The sequence below is a fragment of the Amblyraja radiata genome, chromosome 10, assembly GCF_010909765.2.
Source record: "Amblyraja radiata isolate CabotCenter1 chromosome 10, sAmbRad1.1.pri, whole genome shotgun sequence".
Taxonomy (NCBI): domain Eukaryota; kingdom Metazoa; phylum Chordata; class Chondrichthyes; order Rajiformes; family Rajidae; genus Amblyraja; species Amblyraja radiata.
In genome coordinates, this window is record NC_045965.1 from 26,151,971 (window position 1) to 26,171,026 (window position 19,056).

The following is a 19,056-nucleotide window of genomic DNA, read 5'->3' on the forward strand; positions in this document are numbered from 1 at the left end:
TAGGTGCAGAAGTAGGCCATTCGGCTCTTCGAGCCAGCACCGCCATTCAATTTAATCATGGCTGATCATCCCCAGTCAGTACCCCGTTCCTGCCGTCTCCCCTTATCCCCTGACTCCGCTATCTTTAAGAGCCCTATCTAGCTCTCTCTTGAAAGTATCCAGAGAACCGTCCTCCACCTCGGGAACATGTTTCCTGCCTCTAGCGTGTCCAAACCGTTAATAATCTTATATGTTTCAATAAGATCCCCTCTCATCCTTCTAAACTCCAGTATACAAGCCCAGCCGCTCCATTATCTCAGTATATGACAGTCCCGCCATCCCGGGAATTAACCTTGTAAACCTATGCTGCACTCCCTCAATAGCAAGAATGCCAATCCAGTGCCTTGTTCTGTCGCTCAAACCGCATTGTGATCTGAATGAACATTGAACCATGGTTTACAGATTACTTATGGTTTAATTGTAAAGTAATCTCCAGCACTTTGTGCTTTCCTCAAGATTCCAGCTTTTGCAGTTCCTTGTGTCTTAAGACTAATTTCTTTGATCGTACTAATTGCATTGAATTGATGGAGAGATTCATTAGAGTCTTAGAAAGTGACAAATAAGTTGGTGTCAAGCTCATGATGTATTGAATCTTGGCTGGAAATACATTTCAGTCAGCACTGGTTCCTGAGCCATTTGTCTGACCCATCGACTTCAGGGAACAGTGAGCAATTACTTGTTCGTAAACAGCTGTGAATAATGGTAGTTTGTTGGGAGATAAAAGCCTTTAATTGAATAAATCGGATTCCTACATTACACTCATCTGGAAATGGCAGATTGAACTGTTGAGCAGAGGAGGTAGCAATATACGCTAAGATTGTTAATGGCTTGGACACGCTAGAGGCAGGAAACATGTTCCCAATGTTGGGGGAGTCCAGAACCAGGGGCCACAGTTTAAGAATAAGTAGTAAACCATTTAGAACGGAGACGAGGAAACACTTTTTCTCACAGAGAGTGGTGAGTCTGTGGAATTCTCTGCCTCAGAGGGGGGTGGAGGCAGGTTCTCATGATGCTTTCAAGAGAGAGCTAGATGGGGCTCTTAAAAATAGTGGAGTCAGGGGATATAGGGAGAAGGCAGGAACGGGGTACTGATTGGGGATGATCAGCCATGATCACATTGAATGGCAGTGCTGGCTCGAAGGGCCAAATGGCCTACTCCTGCACCTATTATCTATTGTCTATTGGCTCAGATAATGCCATTGTGTTCTAGATCCATTGAGGCTATTTGTTCAGGCAGAAGTGTCTTGACCTGAAACGTCACCCATTCTTTCTCTCCAGAGATGCTGCCTGTCCCGCTGAGGTACTCCAGCATTTTGTGTCTACCTAAGGCTATTTGTAAACTATTTTTGCACTATTATACTCATGTATGGTTTGATCGTGCACATGCATGGTATGATTTGCTGAATGGCACGGAAAACAAAGTATTTCAATTAGATGTTGGTACACGTGACAATAATAAAGCAATATCAATACCAGTCAATGCCAATTTTTTTTGTAATAAAATACAACAATCCCAATCACAATTATTTTCAGAACTTCACTTTAAATAATGAACAAAGAAAATCTCGACTGAGCAAATATAGATCGGGCATTAGCAAAAGGTACAGCTCAAACCTTCAAAAGACTATGGCAATAAAAGTGAAATGTTCAAATTGAGTGACATTTTAAATTTTTGGAAGTGGCAGACCACAAGATTTTTAGAACAGACAGACAACTGATGAAGGGTCTCGACCTGAAACGTCATCAGTCCATTTCCTTCCGCAAATGCTGCTGAGTTCCTATTACTGTTTATTTATTGCTCCAAATTCCAGCAATCTGCAGTGTTTTGCATTGTGGCTCTAAATTTTCCAGACTATTGGACGTCATGTCTATTAATATCCCAATTTAAAAAATATATATATTGCATGTACTAAATTTTGAAGCCAGCTCAAAGTAAACATGATGACCTTGGCTCTAGCCATAATCCTGCTCACGATCCCATCCCAAATTCATAAATCATGGGGAAAGATATAGGCCATTCGGCCCATTGAGTCTACTCCGCCATTCATTCATGGATGATCTATCTTTCCCTCTCCACCCCATTCTCTTGACTTCTCCCCATAACCCCTAACACCCTAACTAATCAAGAATCTGTCAATCTCCGCCTTAAAGATACCCAATGAGTTGGCCTTCACAGATGCAGAATCAACGAGATTCTGGTCCATCAGGACAACTGAATAATTGGAATTTTACTATGTTTTGTAAGTTTGGTCTGGGAATTGATAAACAGTAAGTAAAACGTCACCACAGGTTTTCAAGTAAATGTTTCATAAATTTTCACATTTTTTTTAAATACAGCGGTTTGGCCAGAGGACTCTATAAATGCAGGAAAATAGGACTCATGTTGATGGGTCTTCTTGGTCTGCATGGACAAATTGCACTAAAGGGCATGTGTCTGTGCCGTATGACTCGATGACCATGTGATTCAATGTTCATTGTTCAACTATTTAAACCTGTAATCAATTTGTGTGGTGGATTGAGATGCAGGTTCATTAGCTATTCATGAGGCAATGGCAGGTTACATCCTTATTACTGGATAAATGAAATAAAATGTTTTGCATTGGATTAAGGTCTTCTTGCAACTGTTTGGTACAAACAAGATATTATTGAATATTTTAACATTTTTATTCCAATTTCCTAACCTGGAAAAATCAATTGTCAGAAATTCCACACTTCCTCTTCTCACCCTGTTCCATTTGCGCAATGCACTTTCCTCTACTCTTCCCAATCTCAATTCCATTGCAATTGTTATTCCTGCAGAGTTGCAGGCAGCTGTCCTACCTGACATATTCATTCACAGATCAGGTCAAACATCCACTAACATATGAATGGGCTGTTGAAAATTCATGTTCCACCTTGATCTGTTCACAATATCTGCAACTGATTTACACCTTTCACATATTATTCCACATTGTAGTGTTCAGGCACACACTCACACACAAAATCCCCACCTTTGGAACTCCCTTCCATTTTATTTTATTTTTTCATAGAATGTGGACAATGCTGGCAAGACAATATATTTGTGCCTATGTGCCATGTTGTTCTTGTAAAGCTAGTAAGATCAGCTGCTATCTTGAATTGCTGCAGTCTTTGTGGTGTTACAAAATTAATACCAAGATTTTGATCTAATGTTGATAAAGGAAGGATTATATCAGTCTCAGGGAGGGATGGTGACTGACCTGGAGGCGAACTTTAAGGTGGTTTTGTTCCCATTCATCTGCTTCACTTGACCTTTTCAGGAGTTACAGTTCCTAGAATGTGAAGTGCTATCCAAAAACATCAAGAGTCTTAATAAGGTGACAAACTGAATTTTGAAGTTCCTTGGATTTTGCACAATATGTATCTTTTTTTAAATAAAAATCACTGATATTTACCATATAGACAATGAATTATGCTTCATTTTTGTGATGCTGCCCATACTGGTCTTTTTGGCATGATGGCAAAAAGGTGCAGGATATCACCAAGGTGTTAAAGATTAGGCGGGGCTGGCTAGGTAGGCTGGAATAGAGAGTCAACTCAGAGCACAGTAACTAGGCTTGGTGCAGCTCTAATTGAGCAGCACAGCTGATAATCAGTCCGGCATTGCCAAGTATTTGCAGCTGGCTGAATTATCCTCTGTATTTCAAAATAAGTTTGGAATATTTTTGGGTTATTTCAGATTTTGGGCAGACAGATTTGCCACACAACTGTAGATGCTGCAAATCTGAAATTAAATAAAGATGCTGAAAAAATATAGCAGGTCAGCAACATCTGTGGAGAAGGAAAAATAATGAACATTTCTGATGAAGGATCTTTGAACTGATTTTTAATTCCACTTGTGTTGCTTGGCTTGCTGCTGCCTCTGGCAAATTCTGTTTGTATTTAAAAGGAACAACCTGGCATTTTGCTGAGCACCTTTGTTCAATCCAATTGGACCTACATGATCGCCCGGTAGCTGAATACTTTAACTCCCCTTCCCATTCTCATACTGACCTTTCTGTCCACTGTCAGAGTGAGGCCAAACACAAGTTGGAGGAACAGCATCTCATATTTTGCTTCGGTAGCTTAGAAAGCCCAGTGGTATGAATATTGATTTATCTAACTTCAAGAAACCTTTGCTTTCCCTCTCTTTCTGATCCTCTCCCACCCTAGTTCTCCTACTAGTTTCACTGTTCTCATTCATTTCACTGTTTGTATGCCTCGTTGTTACCTTCCCTATCGCCAACAAATAACAATTGAACATTTCCTTGATCATCGTCTGCTTTGATCTGTCCTTTTCACACGTTACATGCTCTTTGTACTCTTCCATATCTCTAGTTTCCCTCTCCCCTGACTATCAGTCTGAAGAAGGGTCTCGACCGGAGACGACACCTATCCCTTCTCTTCAGAGATGCTGCCTGTCCTGCTGAGTTACTCCAGCATTTTGTGTCTAGCCTGATATAATGGGAATCTGAGAACTTGTCTCTCTTTGAATAATATTTTATTAAAATATGTGCAACATTTTTCATAATATCCAACATGAGTCTGAGAACTTGTAGTTTAAAAAAAACCCATTCATACAAAATCCAACGTATAACGATGACCTGTCCAACTCGACATTATCCACCTTAGTTGTTGTGATCGTGACCCATATCCTCAGACTGGGAATCAAGAAATTCGATTGAATAAATATGTAATATAGTATCAACAGAATTAATTCTACAAAAAGGTATTTTGGCTGCCTTTCCAGCCATTCATTATACATGTATTTATTGAAAGTAGAATTGATTAAAGGTTGCTGACACAATCTTGGTTTTAATATAATTAGTCATATCCTTGCCAAGCACTTTTAAAATATTGCTTTTAGAGTCTTGGCAACTTTCCCGGTGATGTAAGAATGAGCAGTATAAGAGTGACCTCAGCGGAGGGATTGGCCGGGTAGACATTTTCTTAGAATCTCAGTTGTTTGTTATGAATGCAGAGGATCAGGTAGATAACTCTCCATTAATTTGTGAGGAGGGAAGGATAATAAAATGTTTCATCAAAAAGGGGGTAAAAGCTAAATAAGGCAAATGGTTCAGAATAAAAAACGTAAAAGGTTTATAATGGAATTTGAACGGGTGGTGATAATTTTTAATGGATGTTGGTAAAATAATTATTATCTGCATGTATGTAAAAACAGTAAAAAATGTCTCCACAAAATTCTTTCATTTATTTCAATATTTTCTGTAACAAAAGTAACACTCAGATGATTTGAAGTGGGGAGTTTATCTTTCTAATTGATGTAACTTGCTCTCATTCAGGTTACTGCTCCTTGCCGTCAGTTCCACTTTTAAAATGACATATTCTTTGCCTCCTTTCATTGAATCCAAGCTCACAATGACAACAGCCTTCACTGATTTGATTTGTTCTTTCATTCTGCCATATGTATAAATGTGGAGTATTAAACTCCTTGTGTAGATTGTCCCATATCTCCCTCCATTGTACTGTGATTTTGCCTCTGCCATTTGAAGTTGGCAGGAGAGAAAAATGCCAGTGTTGTCCGATTAGGGTTGCCAACTTTCTCACTCCCAAATAAAGGGACAAAAGGTCAAAATAAGGGACAAATTCCCAACGGCAATTCGTTGACCGACTTGGTTGTGACTGGGTGAATGGCCCGGGTGCTGGACTACACACGAAGCCCACCCAGCGGGCCAGCTGAGGAGCTGTGTTCCGGGGGCGCACAACGTCGTGTGCAAAGTCCGGCACCCCATCCACCTCATGAACCGATGATCGGCCATAGAAGGAGTGGTGGTGGTGTCGGCGGTAAGCGATGGTCCGAAGGCCGCACAGCTGGCCGGCCGGGCTGCCGACCGACGGGGCCACAGGCAAGGTGCAGCTGCTGCACTCCAAGGGCTGCCTTAAGTCGGGACGAGTGAGGAGGGGCCGGATGCGGCGCTCCGCCCGACAGTCCCCCCCGAGTAGTAGCAGTCAAATACGGGACAAGGGCGGTCCCTAATGGGACAAACCAATTTAGCCCAATATACGGGATGTCCCGACTAATACGGGACAGTTGGCAACCCTATGTCTGATGTGGTTTTCACCAAACAGGTGAAAAAAATCTGGGCCGAATATCTGTGAAGAATCAGGAAGTTTAGGGCCTGACATCAGTTTGAAGAAGGGTCTCGACCCGAAACGTCACCCATTTCTTCTCTCCAGAGATATTGCCTGTCCCCTGAGTTACTCCAGCATTTTGTGTCTACCCTTGATTTAAACCAGCATCTGCAGTTCTTTCCTACACAGGAAGTTTAGGGGATATGGCGTAGAGGTAAACAAACATGGTTCCTGTGTTGGCTAGGTATGTGGCTAACATATATAACTACATTGAATAAAGTAAGTCTATTCACTGAATAGATTGAAAACGTGATTAATTGAATTGCAAAATTATGTTAAATTATGAATAATGGGGTGAAAAAAGCCACATGTTTTATTCCCTGTGAACTGTCTCGCCTTGATTGAAAAGGCCTATGGCTTAATAGAGCGACCATTCTAGATAGCACACAATCACAACTCATTGGCCAGTAAGATGGCCAGAGCAGGTGGTCCCAAAGCAAAGTAAAAGCTGTTTTTCAACACTCTTTCCTGGGCAAGTCAACAAACTCTTGGTCTCCAGTTATTCTGTGACTAATGTTCCTTCCTGCTGTAATTCAGTCTATGCTACAAAGTGCATTTCAAAGTAATGATACTTTTGGAAAAATAGTTTGTTTTGCCTGCTGTGTGTGTTACTGCCCTTTTTCCAGTGAACATTTGGAGAATTGGCTCTTACAAATATTAAGGGCGCAGCAAAAGCAGACTTAATTTCCGTGTTTCTACTAAAGAGCTGTGCTTAAATGAATGAAAAGCTGACTTTGAACACTTGTTTGTTGCAGAGCCACCTGGAGACCGCTCCCCCCGTCGCAGGAGCATATCAGGGCCAGGATCATCCGATAAAGCAAATGGGATGGAAGACTCCACATCCCCTTTCAAGGTGAGGTATCCTTGAGTCAAATAAACATGCTTTTTCTTCCCCACATATGCTACAATAAACACACAATCCATTAACTATAACCAAACAGATTTGTTGCACAAGAATTCATAATTATGCCACAAACAATTAATTAATTTCCATTCAGATTGACCAACAATACAGCTGCATATTTCCAGAAGAAGGCTGTTGAGCAAGCTGAGAAAATTATTTCAATGTTTCATGATCATTTTTCAATTTAGCTGACTAAGATAAATGAGCAGAGCACTGTATGGTCACATACAAAAACACTTTCTTTTTGTAAAATTATACATAAGAGTATTAATTCAATGCTTGAATTACATTACAAGTGCAATTGTCGAAATATGCCACTATTAAAAGTAGAGGATTAATATTGAAATAATCTGATTATACAATGGTTCACTGTTGAATTTACATACTAGAATGACTTGTTTCTTGGCTCAGCATAAAGGGAAACTGTGAAGACATAACAATAATAATTTCATTATTTTGAAGCTGTGATTATACAAAGTATAATTGACCTGGTGTATGGCAGATTGTGAGATATTTTAACGATCTCCTTGTATTCAGTAGCCATCTTCCAATAGACCTCTTGCTTGACTTGATGGTGCCCAAACTTGAAAGAAGGTTGCTATACATTGATAACCAATGTTTTGGTTTTGGTGCCATCAAACTAAGTCAACAAATTGATTTATTTCTCAAGAGCCACACATATGATATCAGGTTGGTGTAAATTAGGAATTTCTTCTCTGGGGCGTCCCAACTCTCTGGCCCACAACATTTGGCATAACTGTGTTTTCTTTTGAAGGGAGTTGAACAAGCAGCAGCATGGCAACATAAAGATAATGAACAATGACAGACTAATGCCCCACCTCAGTCCATACTTACCTTCAGCGAAGCACAGAAGCATACCAAATCTTCCCCCTTGGCCCCCAAATATTCTTGTATAGGACAGAACTTCAGATATCGGTTTAAATCGAAGGTAGACACAAAATGCTGGAGTAACTCAGCGGGACAGGCAGCATCTCTGGAGGGAATGAATAGGTGACGTTTTGGGTCGAGAGCCTGATAAAGGGTCTCGACGCAAAACGAGCCATTCCTTCTCTCCAGAGATGTTGCCTGTCCCACTGAGTTAGTCCAGCATTTTATGTCTACCCCAAATATCCTTCATACATTAAGTCCCACTTGTAAGATGGAATATTGATCTGGGCTCCTTTAAAAGCATTACCAAGATGACTCATTAACTTTCATAAAGGAGTAGACTGGGGAAAAACAAGGCATAATTCCGAAGATGATTTGGTGTACTTCCAGGTATTAGTATCATTGAACAAGGGTCGAAGCACATTGTGGTACAGACAAATTGGTTAGATTTACTGGAAATTTAGTTAACTTTTAATTTTTAATTTTGGATTGTTACCTTTGAAAGCAAAAATGCGTACAGGATCAGTTGTACAGTCGCTAGTTGTTACGGAAAGTATTTGTTCTGTAACTGTGAGCTTAACCAAGTACTAGGTATTGTCAGGAAATGCTGGAATAATTCAGCGAGTCGGGTAGACCCGCCAAGTTACTCCAGCATTTTGTATAATTTGTGGTAAATCAGTATCTGCAGATCCTTGCATCTACCACGTATTGTCACACTGAGTAATCCATTGCAGTCAAATCCAGTTCTGCCTTTTGCTGATTGTTCAATCAAATCTAGATGCATCTTGGATACAGATGGATTATTGATAATCTGGATGTATTATTCATTATTCTCCCTTATCAACGGAATCAAAGTTACATTTTAGCTAAGTGTTTCTTTGGGTGAGATTAGCTGGAGCAAGACAGGCCAGGGGTTATCATTGGAATTATGTTTGGAAGTTATGTAAATATTGCTTCATAAAAACACTGGAGACTGTATATTTGCAGTCATCTTCACTTCTCCAAAATAATGAGGCTTGTATCTTGGCAGAATTCCATGCATCAAATTGCTTGGCATTTGGGAAAAAATAAGTTTTGGTTCCAATGGAAGGTCCCTCATTTGCTGACACCACCTGAGTTTCCTCGAAGGCACAAGACACTGTAGATGCTAGAAACTTGAGCAAAACTCTTAAGAGTCGGGGTCTGAAAAAGGGTCCCAACATGAAATGTTGCCTGTCCATTCCCTTTACTGATGCTGCCTGACCCGTTGAATTCCTCCAGAGATTTGTGTTCTGCACAAGATCCCAGCAGCTTGTCCACCACTACCACAAAACTATTCCATGTTCTGACATTGCAGAAGCATATTCCATTATAAATATTTTGAAAAACAATTTGAGTCCGCAAAAATTCTCAGTGACTGAGATAAACGTTTGCCTCACAAAAATAAGTTCCAAACATGAAAGAAATAACATCAGGATGGACCTTTCACCAATAATGACTTTAATGTCAGTGTATTGTGTCAATTCAACCTTATCATTCGGAGAGATCAAATTTCACAGAATTTCTTTGAGTGGAACTTCTGTTGTGTGTTAAATCATATGATACTCCCGTACTTTAATAAAAGTGTATCATCTAAATTCTTGTGAGCTACATTGCGGGTAGTTGTTCTTTATCATATTGCATTTTAAATATCAATCCCTTTTGTGATAGACACTTTTTTGTGTTTTGGACATATTAATATTTATCTGAATTGCCATACTATACATCATAAACTAGTGTGGTAAATCTGTTTTTATACACACAGATTACTGATTTTAAATGCCCTCTGTGCTGAGTTGCAAGACTGAGTTAGTTACTTAGAAGTGCTAATTACCATTGAATGGAAATCATATAGGCACATTTGCAGGATACTGGTCTCATTCTGTCAATACATACACGTTTAATTATGTTTTTAACAGACAAAAACATTACTTAATGAGAAGTAAAGATAAAAATTGCTGTAAACTAGGATTGGTGGTTAATGTGCTCAATTTATTGGGGTTGCAAAATAATAATTGCCCTTAATATTTAATCACAGCTCTAGCCGTCATCCTTATGCACCTATTGCCTTCAATCTCTGTGCACCTATTACCTTCCCCAGACAACTATCCTCATTGCAACCCCCACACCAAATAAGCAAGCACAGGGTGCTTGCCTGAGTGCAAGCTGTGTCTGCAAACGAAACTCTAAATTTCAGAACCCATAAGTCAGATTCACATGTTGGCAAATTGTAACGGTTCAGATAATGTAGCCACGTTCACAGAAAATCCATTTAATGCTTGTCTCTCTTGCAGGTGTACGTATCAGTGCTTGCGGCACCTTACCAGTATGAGATTAGTGCAGCTCCATTTCTTTACCTTCCTTGAGAAACTAAAACACTGTATTAGTTAGTTTTATTTAATTTGTGTAAGTTTGAATTGTAGTGCAGAAGTAGAGCTGGCCATTTTTCCATGCTGGAGTACATGGGCATCAGGCCCTTTGGGAAGTGTTATGTAAAAGCTGGACTCCCTATGTTCTTCATCATGTCTCACAGGCCGAGAGAGCTGTTAATGCACCAAGCATTCATTTTCTATCCCAACCAGCTTTCTTCTTCTTTTTTCGTGCATCTAGCCAGGCCAATCCTTTAAGAATTTTATATGTTTTCCATAAGATACCCTCTCACCCTTCTAAATTCCAGTGAATACAAGCCCAGTCGACCCATTCTTTCATCATATGTCAGTCCCGCCATCTCAGGAATTAACCTGGTGAACCTCAGATTCAGATTCAGATTCAGATTCAATTTTAATTGTCATTGTCAGTGTACAGTACAGAGACAACGAAATGCATTTAGCATCTCCCTGGAAGAGCGACATAGCAAATGATTTAAATAAATAATAATAAGTGATAATAAGTGTCCGGGGGGGGGGGGGGTGATTGGCAGTCACCGAGGTACGTTGTTGAGTAGAGTGACAGCCGCCGGGAAGAAGCTGTTCCTGGACCTGCTGGTTCGGCAACGGAGAGACCTGTAGCGCCTCCCGGATGGTAGGAGGGTAAACAGTCCATGGTTGGGGTGAGAGCAGTCCTTGGCGATGCTGAGCGCCCTCCGCAGATAACGCTTGCTTTGGACAGACTCAATGGAGGGGAGCGAGGAACCGGTGATGCGTTGGGCAATTTTCACCACCCTCTGCAATGCCTTCCGGTCGGAGACAGAGCAGTTGCCATACCATACTGTGATGCAGTTGGTAAGGATGCTCTCGATGGTGCAGCGGTAGAAGTTCACCAGGATCTGAGGAGACAGATGGACCTTCTTCAGTCTCCTCAGGAAGAAGAGACGCTGGTGAGCCTTCTTGATCAGCGTTGAGGTATTGTGGGTCCAAGAGAGGTCATCGGAGATGTTGACTCCCAGGAACCTGAAGCTAGAAACCCGTTCCACCTCCGTCCCGTTAATGTGGATGGGGGTGTGCGTGCCGCCCCTGGACTTCCTGAAGTCTACAATGAGCTCCTTGGTCTTCTTGGAGTTAAGGGCCAGGTTGTTGTCAGCGCACCATGCTGCTAAGTGCTGGACCTCCTCCCTGTAGGCCGACTCATCGTTGTTGCTGATGAGGCCAATCACCGTTGTATCATCTGCATACTTGATGATGGTGTTAGTACCATGTACAGGTGTGCAGTCATAGGTGAAGAGGGAGTAGAGGAGGGGGCTCAGCACACAGCCCTGTGGAACGCCGGTGTTCAGGGTGAGGGTTGAAGAGGTGTGCTTGTCTAACCTAACAGACTGGGGTCTGTTGGTTAGAAAGTCCAGTATCCAGTTGCAGAGGGAGGGGTCGATGCCCAGGTTACCGAGTTTGGTGATCAGTTTTGATGGTATAATGGTGTTGAATGCTGAGCTGTAATCGATGAACAGCATTCTTACGTAAGTGTCTCTGTTGTCGAGGTGGGAGAGGGCGGAGTGAAGTGCCGTTGAGATGGCATCCTCCGTACTCCTGTTCTTGCGGTAGGCAAACTGATAGGGATCCAGTGTGGGGGGTAGGCAGCTTTTGAGGTGTGCCAGGACCAGCCTCTCGAAGCACTTGGTGATGATGGGGGTAAGTGCAACTGGGCGGAAGTCGTTGAGGCTTGCCGCAGTGGAGTGTTTTGGCACTGGCACGATGGAGGTGGATTTAAGGCACGTGGGGACAACTGCTTGGGCAAGTGACAGGTTGAAGATGTCAGTCCAGACGTCTGTCAGCTGCGCAGCACAGGCCCTGAGCACGCGCCCGGGGATGCCGTCAGGGCCAGCAGCTTTACGTGCATTAGTCCTACTCAGTGCCACGAATACGTCGTAGGGGGTGAGTGTGAGGGGTTGGTGATCGGCAGGTAGCACAGCCTTGATGGCTGTCTCTAGATTGTCCCTGTCGAAGCGGCCATAGAAGTGGTTAAGCTCCTCAAGGAAGGAGGCGTCGCTGGATGTGGGGGTGGTGTTGGAGGGTCTGTAGTCCGTGATGGCCTGGATGCCTTGCCACATGCGTCGGGGGTCGGAGTTGTTGTTGAAGTGCTCCTCAATCCTGAGCTTATGGCAGTGCTTGGCCTTCTTGATGCCCCTCTTCAGGTTAGCCCTGGCTGAACTGTAGGCTCGAGCATCGCCTGACCTGAAAGCGGTGTCCCGTGCTTTCAGCAGTAGCCTGACCTCGCTGTTCATCCATGGCTTCTGATTCGGGAATATGGTCACCTGTTTGAGGGAGGTGACACTATTGATGGTGGAGTTTATAAAGTCCAGAACAGAGGATGTGTAGGAATCAATGTCCGTGTGGGAGTCAAGGGTGGCCTGGGCTGCAAACGCCTTCCAGTCAGTGTTTCCAAAACACTGCTGAAGTGTGAAGTCCGCTTCCTCTGACCAGACTTTAACTGTCCTCACAGTTGGTTTAACCCGTCTGATGAGTGGGGAGTACTTAGGGAGCAGGAACAATGAGACGTGATCAGACTGACCAAGGTGGGGGAGGGGGATGGCTTTGTAAGCTTCAGCCATGTTGGTGTAGACTTTGTCCAGTGTCTTGTCTACTCTAGTGGGGAAGGAGACATGTTGGTGGAATTTGGGGAGTACAGTCTTCAGGTTAGAGTGATTGAAGTCACCCGCAACAATGAAGGCTGCCTCGGGGTTGTGCGTCTGTTGATTGCTAATGGCAGTATGCAGCTCTTTCATTGCAAGCTTGGCATTAGCATCAGGAGGGATATAGGCTGCAGTCACAACAGTGGAGGTGAACCTATACTGTAGGTGAACCTACGCTGCACTCCCTCAATAGCAATAATGTCCCTCCTTAAATGAGGAGACCAAAATTGCACACAATACTCCAGGTGCAGTCTCACCAGGGCCCTGTACAACTGCAGTTGGACCTTCTTGCTCCTAATCTCAAATTCTCTCGCAATGAAGGCCACCATGCCATTAGCTTTCTTCACTGCCAGCTGTACCTGCATGTTTAGTTTCAGTGACTGATGTACAAGCACACCCAGGACTTGTTGCACCTCCCCTAATCTGACACCATTCAGATAATAATCTGCCTCCCTGTTCTTGCCACCAAAGATTCAAGATTCAAGATTCAAGAAGTTTATTGCCATGTCAACAAGTTGATAGGAATGTGTCTGAGGTTCGCTCTCAGACAGATACAATACAGTACAATACAACCACCACATACACCACAATAAATAATACAGACAATACCGTACGAAGGACAATATATACAGGAAGGACAGTACCCAGCAGCGTCATGTTAAGCGTAAGTGCAAGTGCAAAAGAAAGTGCAAAGTGATTAGTGCAAATTCAAATATCTGATGGCTTGGAGGTAGGTGCTGTCTCTGAAGCGAGATGTTTTACTTTTAATGCTTTTATATCTCCTTCCTGATGGGAGGAGATTAAAGAGGTAATGTGCCGGGTGAAAGTGGTCTGCTATGATTTTATTGGCCTTTCTGCTGAGTCTTGTTGAGTAAAGTGATGTCACTGAGGGAAGTCTGCTGCAACCGATGATCTTAGAAGCTCGGCGCACTATTCTCTCCAGCTGAATCTTATCCTGCGAGGTTGTGTGACCATACCAGACAAGCATGGAGAATGTGAGTATGCTTTCTATGGTAGACCTATAGAAGTGGGTCATGGCTGGTCGACTGACCCTGAATTTTTTGAGCTGCCGCAGGAAGTATAGTCGCTGGTGACACTTACTGATTATGAGACTGGTGTTGAGCTCACATGATAGGGATTGATGTATGGTGGTCCCGAGGAACTTAAAGGAGGTGACCCTCTCAACCACCTCTCCATTGATGAAGAGAGGGAGGAGGGGGGTGGCCTTCTTTCTGAAATCAACAACCAGCTCCTTAGTTTTTGAGATGTTAAGTATGAGGTTGTTGTTCTCACACCACCTTACTAGCTCCTCTACTTCACTACGGTAAACGGTTTCGATGTTATTGGTAATAAGACCTGCCACAGATGTGTCATCTGCAAACTTAAATAACAAGACAGAGTCAGAGTGTGAACAGCAAAAATGTGTGTATACAGAGTACCGAAGAGGTGATAAAAACGCAACCCTGGGGGGCGCCGATGTTCAGGAACCTAGCCAGTGAGACGTGGTTACCAATTTTTACCACCTGTTTTCTGTCACATAGAAAACTATAGATCCACCAAAGCCGATAACCTCACAATTATACACATTTACTGCATATGCCATGCATCTGCCCACTCACCCAACCTATCCAAGTCACCCTGCAGTCTCATAGCATCCTCATCGCAGCTCACACTGCCACCCAGCTTTGTGTCATCCGCAAACTTGGAGATGTCACATTTAATTATCTCGTCTGAATCGTTAATATATATTGTAAACAACTGGGGTCCCAGCACTGAGCCTTGAGGCATTCATTCTCCAGTCACCCATTCACCCACCCTCACTGCCTGCCATTCTGAAAAGGACCCGTTAATTCCTCATCTTTGCTTCCTTTCTGCCAACCAGTTCTCTATCCATGTCAATACCCTACCCCCAATACCATGTGCACTCATTTTGCTTACTAATCTCTTCTGTGGGACCTTGTCTCCTAATCTCAAATTGAATTCTCTCGTCTGAATCGTTAATACCTTGTCCATTAAATCCTCAGAAAATTCCAGAAGATTAGTCAAGCATGATTTCCCCTTCATAAATCCATGCTGTCTTTGACCGATCCTGTCACTGGTTTCCAAATGCGCTGCTAGAAAATCTTTAACAATCGACTCGAGCATCTTCCCCACTACCGATGTAAGGCTAACTGATCTATAATTCCCTGTTTTCGCTCTCCCTCCTTTCTTAAAAAGTTTGGTTACTTTGGCTACCCTCCAGTCCACAGAAACTGATCCAGAGTTGAGAGAACATTCACCAATGCATCAACGATTTCTAGGACCACCAGTACTCTAGGATGCAGACCATCAGGCCCTGCGGATTTATCTGCCTTCAGTCCAAACAGTTTACCTAACACCATTTCCTGACTAATGTGGATTCCTTTCAGTTCCTCCCTTCCAATAGATCCTCGGTCCCCTAGTATTTCTGGGAGATTGTTTATGTCGTCCTTAGTGAAGACAGAACCAAAGTACTTGTTTAACTGCTCTGCCAGCTCCTTGCTTCCCATTATAAATTCACCTGTCTCTAATGGTAAGGGACCTACATTTGTCTTCACTAATCCTTTCCTTGTTACATATCTAAAGAAGCTTTTGGAGTGAGTTTTTATATTCTCCGCAAGCTTTCTTTCAGGCTCTTTTTCCTCCCCTCTTAATTAACCCCTTTGTCCTCCTCTGTTGAGTTCTAAATTTCTCCCAGTTCTCTGGTTTGCTGCTTCCTCTGGCCAATTTATATGCAATTTCCTTTTTTTTAACACTATCCTTGATTTCCCTCGTTATCCACGGTTGAGCCGTCTTCCCCGTTTTATTTTTTCGCCAGACGGGGATGAACAATTTTTGGAGTTCATCCATGCAATCTTTAAATCTTTGCCATTGCATCTCCACCGTCCACCCTTAAGTATAATTTGCCAGTCTATCCTAGTCAATTTAGGTCTCATACCTTCAAAGACTCCTTTCTTTAAGTTCAGGACTCTAGTCTCTGAGTTAACTGTGTCACTTTCCATCCGAATGCAGAATTCCGCAATATTATGGTCACTGTTGCCTAAGGGGCTTTGCACATCAAGATCGCTAACCAATCCTTCCTCATTACACAATACCCAGTCTGAGATGGCCTGTCCTCTAGTCGGTTCTTCTGCATATTGCTTTAACCACTTATTTGAATCGTGTAAGCTGCTCACAAAATTGTGCCTGTGACATATGCTAAGGCCTGCAATAGTGCATTTAGTGAGGTTGTAGGCTGAATTGTATGTATATCCAACACTTGGTCATCCTTTACTGTGCTATTTAGTTTACTCCCCATTAAATGATTGACAAGCAATAACGGCTTATGCCACTTCTGGTTTATAATATGGGGTTTTGGTCAGCTACAATAATCTGGACTCCTTATTCTGAATAGACAGCCAATTTAACAAGTTAATACAAAAAAATTATTTAAAACCATTGTGATTTAAATGGGAGAAATGTTTACTGTAAACCACATACTCCATTATTAAAGGCTGTCCTACTTGGGCGCCATTTGCGCGTCATTTACGCGACATCCTAAAAATTGGTTGGCGCGTTGTGACATGCGCATGGCGCGTGATGGCGTATGCATTGATGCTCGGTAACGCGTGGCGCCCCAGGATTTTGCAGTGCTCTAAATCCTCACGCGCCACTTGCGTGACGTACTGCTAGACGATTTTCGCGCGACGGTCACTACCGGCCTGTCGCGTAAATGACGTGCAAATGACGCCCAAGTGGGACAGGCCCTTTACTTATTTACTTTTTATTACGTACTCAAGGTCCAGTTAAAAGACAAGACATTACATAGAATAAAGTGCATACAAAAGCACAATACATGGTTTAAGATCAAGAATTTAAAAAATCAATGTTCTACAACGAGGCAACTATACCAATGTCTCCACAGCCGGGATTGGTAGCGTGTTGTGCTAAACCTTATGTTTGATAAGGCCAAGATAATTTCATTTTCAGAGTCATTAATCCGGCAAATTACTTTATACATTAGATTTCTTAAGACAGTTTGTAAAGTATTGGCTCCTGCAGCTACAAACATTGCACTTGCACTACACCATCTAGATCTCTTAAGTAATATTCTCATGGCATCATTATAAGCTACTTTAAGTCTCTGTCAGCTTACTTTTCTGTAGTTTGACCATAGGTGTGCAGTATAGAGTGATGTACAATATGCTCTGAAAAGAGACAACTTCACTCCATCTGTACACGCACTAAACTTGCGTAAGAGAATGTTTGCTTGTGCATACATCATATGGCGTTGCCTATAAATATGATGTATGCACAAGCAAATTATTATGTAAATGTAAATGTGACCAAAAACGATTGTTCTGTGGACAGATAAGTGTTGGAATGTAGAACATAGAATAGTGCAGAACAGGAACAGGCCTTTCGGTCTACAATGTCCATGCTGAACATGATGCCACCTTAACCTCATCTCCTCTATCTGCGTCCTCTTTTACTTCCCTCTCCATCACATCTGAAACAAGGAAATCTTGGAACGTTGAGCTATCAGTCCTGTCTCTGTCGTAACCTAATCTCTGTAGTGGCTACAACATCAAAGTTCCAAGCACTGTTTCAGGCCCTGCTCATCTGCTTTACCCATCATACTTCTTGTGTTGAAATTAACACACTTGGTTTTGCCATGTTCATTTACCTTTCCCTGTCTGTCCTTTGAGAATTACTAATCATAACCTCTTCCTTCCATTTGCTGACTTTCTAATCTGGTTCCCACCTCTTGCCACTATTGTTTAAACCCTCAAGATATTTGTCTCCCTTCAGTTCACGTGCAATCTGTCCCTTTAGTACAGGTCACTTCTGCCCTAGAACCTCGCTGATGATTACTCAACCACAGCAAAGGATACTCCTGATCGATGGAGCACAGAAAACGCATAATTCACTTACTTGATAGCTCGTCTCAAAGGTCAATGGGAATAAGAAAAATTGAATGCGTTTCCTTGCATTTTGTTTGGAAAATATTGTGCGAGTCTATCCTTCTGAATCTCCCCTATAGCCCAGAGTCTCTTTTGTTTTACTGGAATTGATTGCATTGCCGCTGTAATTAAAACAGCAGCATTGCAATGAGAGCATATCACAGATTGAAGAAAGGATTAGTTTTCTAAAGTTCTTTTAAAATTAACTTATTTTCTGAGATGCTTAGGAATGTAAGAGCATAACAAATAAAAGGCCACTGAATCCCCTTTCACCTGATACATATTAAAAGAATAGCTGATCTTTAAACTTGACACTACTTTTCAATGTTAACTCCACATAACCCGATTCTCATAATATCCGAAAATCTTTACATTTTCTATCTTGATAAAATTCCATGACTGAGTTTTGTCTGCCCTCTAGAGGAGGGAATTCCAAAAATATGTTTGACTTTGGGTAAAGAAGTTTCTTCACATCATGCTCCTGAATGACTGACACTATATTTTGAGTTCTCGTCACACCAGCTGGAGGAAGTGTCAAATCTGCATTGACGTTATGAAGCGCTGAATTTTTTTTTTTTTTAAACAAAAAAGATTGAAATTACATAGAAAGTTGATCAGTATGTATGGATTAACGAACTGGGTTGATGTTTCAGGCAAATCTTTTTTCAGAGCTAGGAAAAGTTAAGAAAAGATGCATGTTTTAAGAAACAACAAACAATGTGCTGGAGGAACAGGAATGCAATGGTTGACATTTTGGACCGAAACCCTGTATCGGGATCCTGCATCAGGATATCTTTCTACATACATATACTGCTCGACTTGCTGAGTTCCTCCAGCAAATTGTTTGATGCTCCAGATTCCAGCTTCTGCATTCTCTTGTGTCTACATATTTCAAGAAAGTTGGGTCTTTTTGTGCTACCTTTGGGTCCATGTCCATTCTTTGGACAGGAGTCTTCAGACTGGGGCACTTTTCATCCATCCTCAGAATTATTGATCCACCTGGAGCTCTCAATCTGGTCTATTAACTTCTCTGG

At 42.2% G+C, this 19,056-nt stretch overlaps 1 protein-coding gene across 10 annotated transcripts in view; it reads left to right on the forward strand.

The window, feature by feature from the left end:
• The window catches only part of rasal2 (RAS protein activator like 2), a 351,759-nt gene that overhangs the window by 209,792 nt on the left and 122,911 nt on the right, over window positions 1–19,056 (forward strand). For all 10 annotated transcript variants that reach the window (XM_033028400.1, XM_033028395.1, XM_033028394.1 and 7 more), the window contains one exon: window positions 6,945–7,042. In XM_033028400.1, coding sequence (XP_032884291.1) covers window positions 6,945–7,042 — 98 coding nt within the window. The remainder of the gene's footprint in view (window positions 1–6,944; window positions 7,043–19,056) is intronic.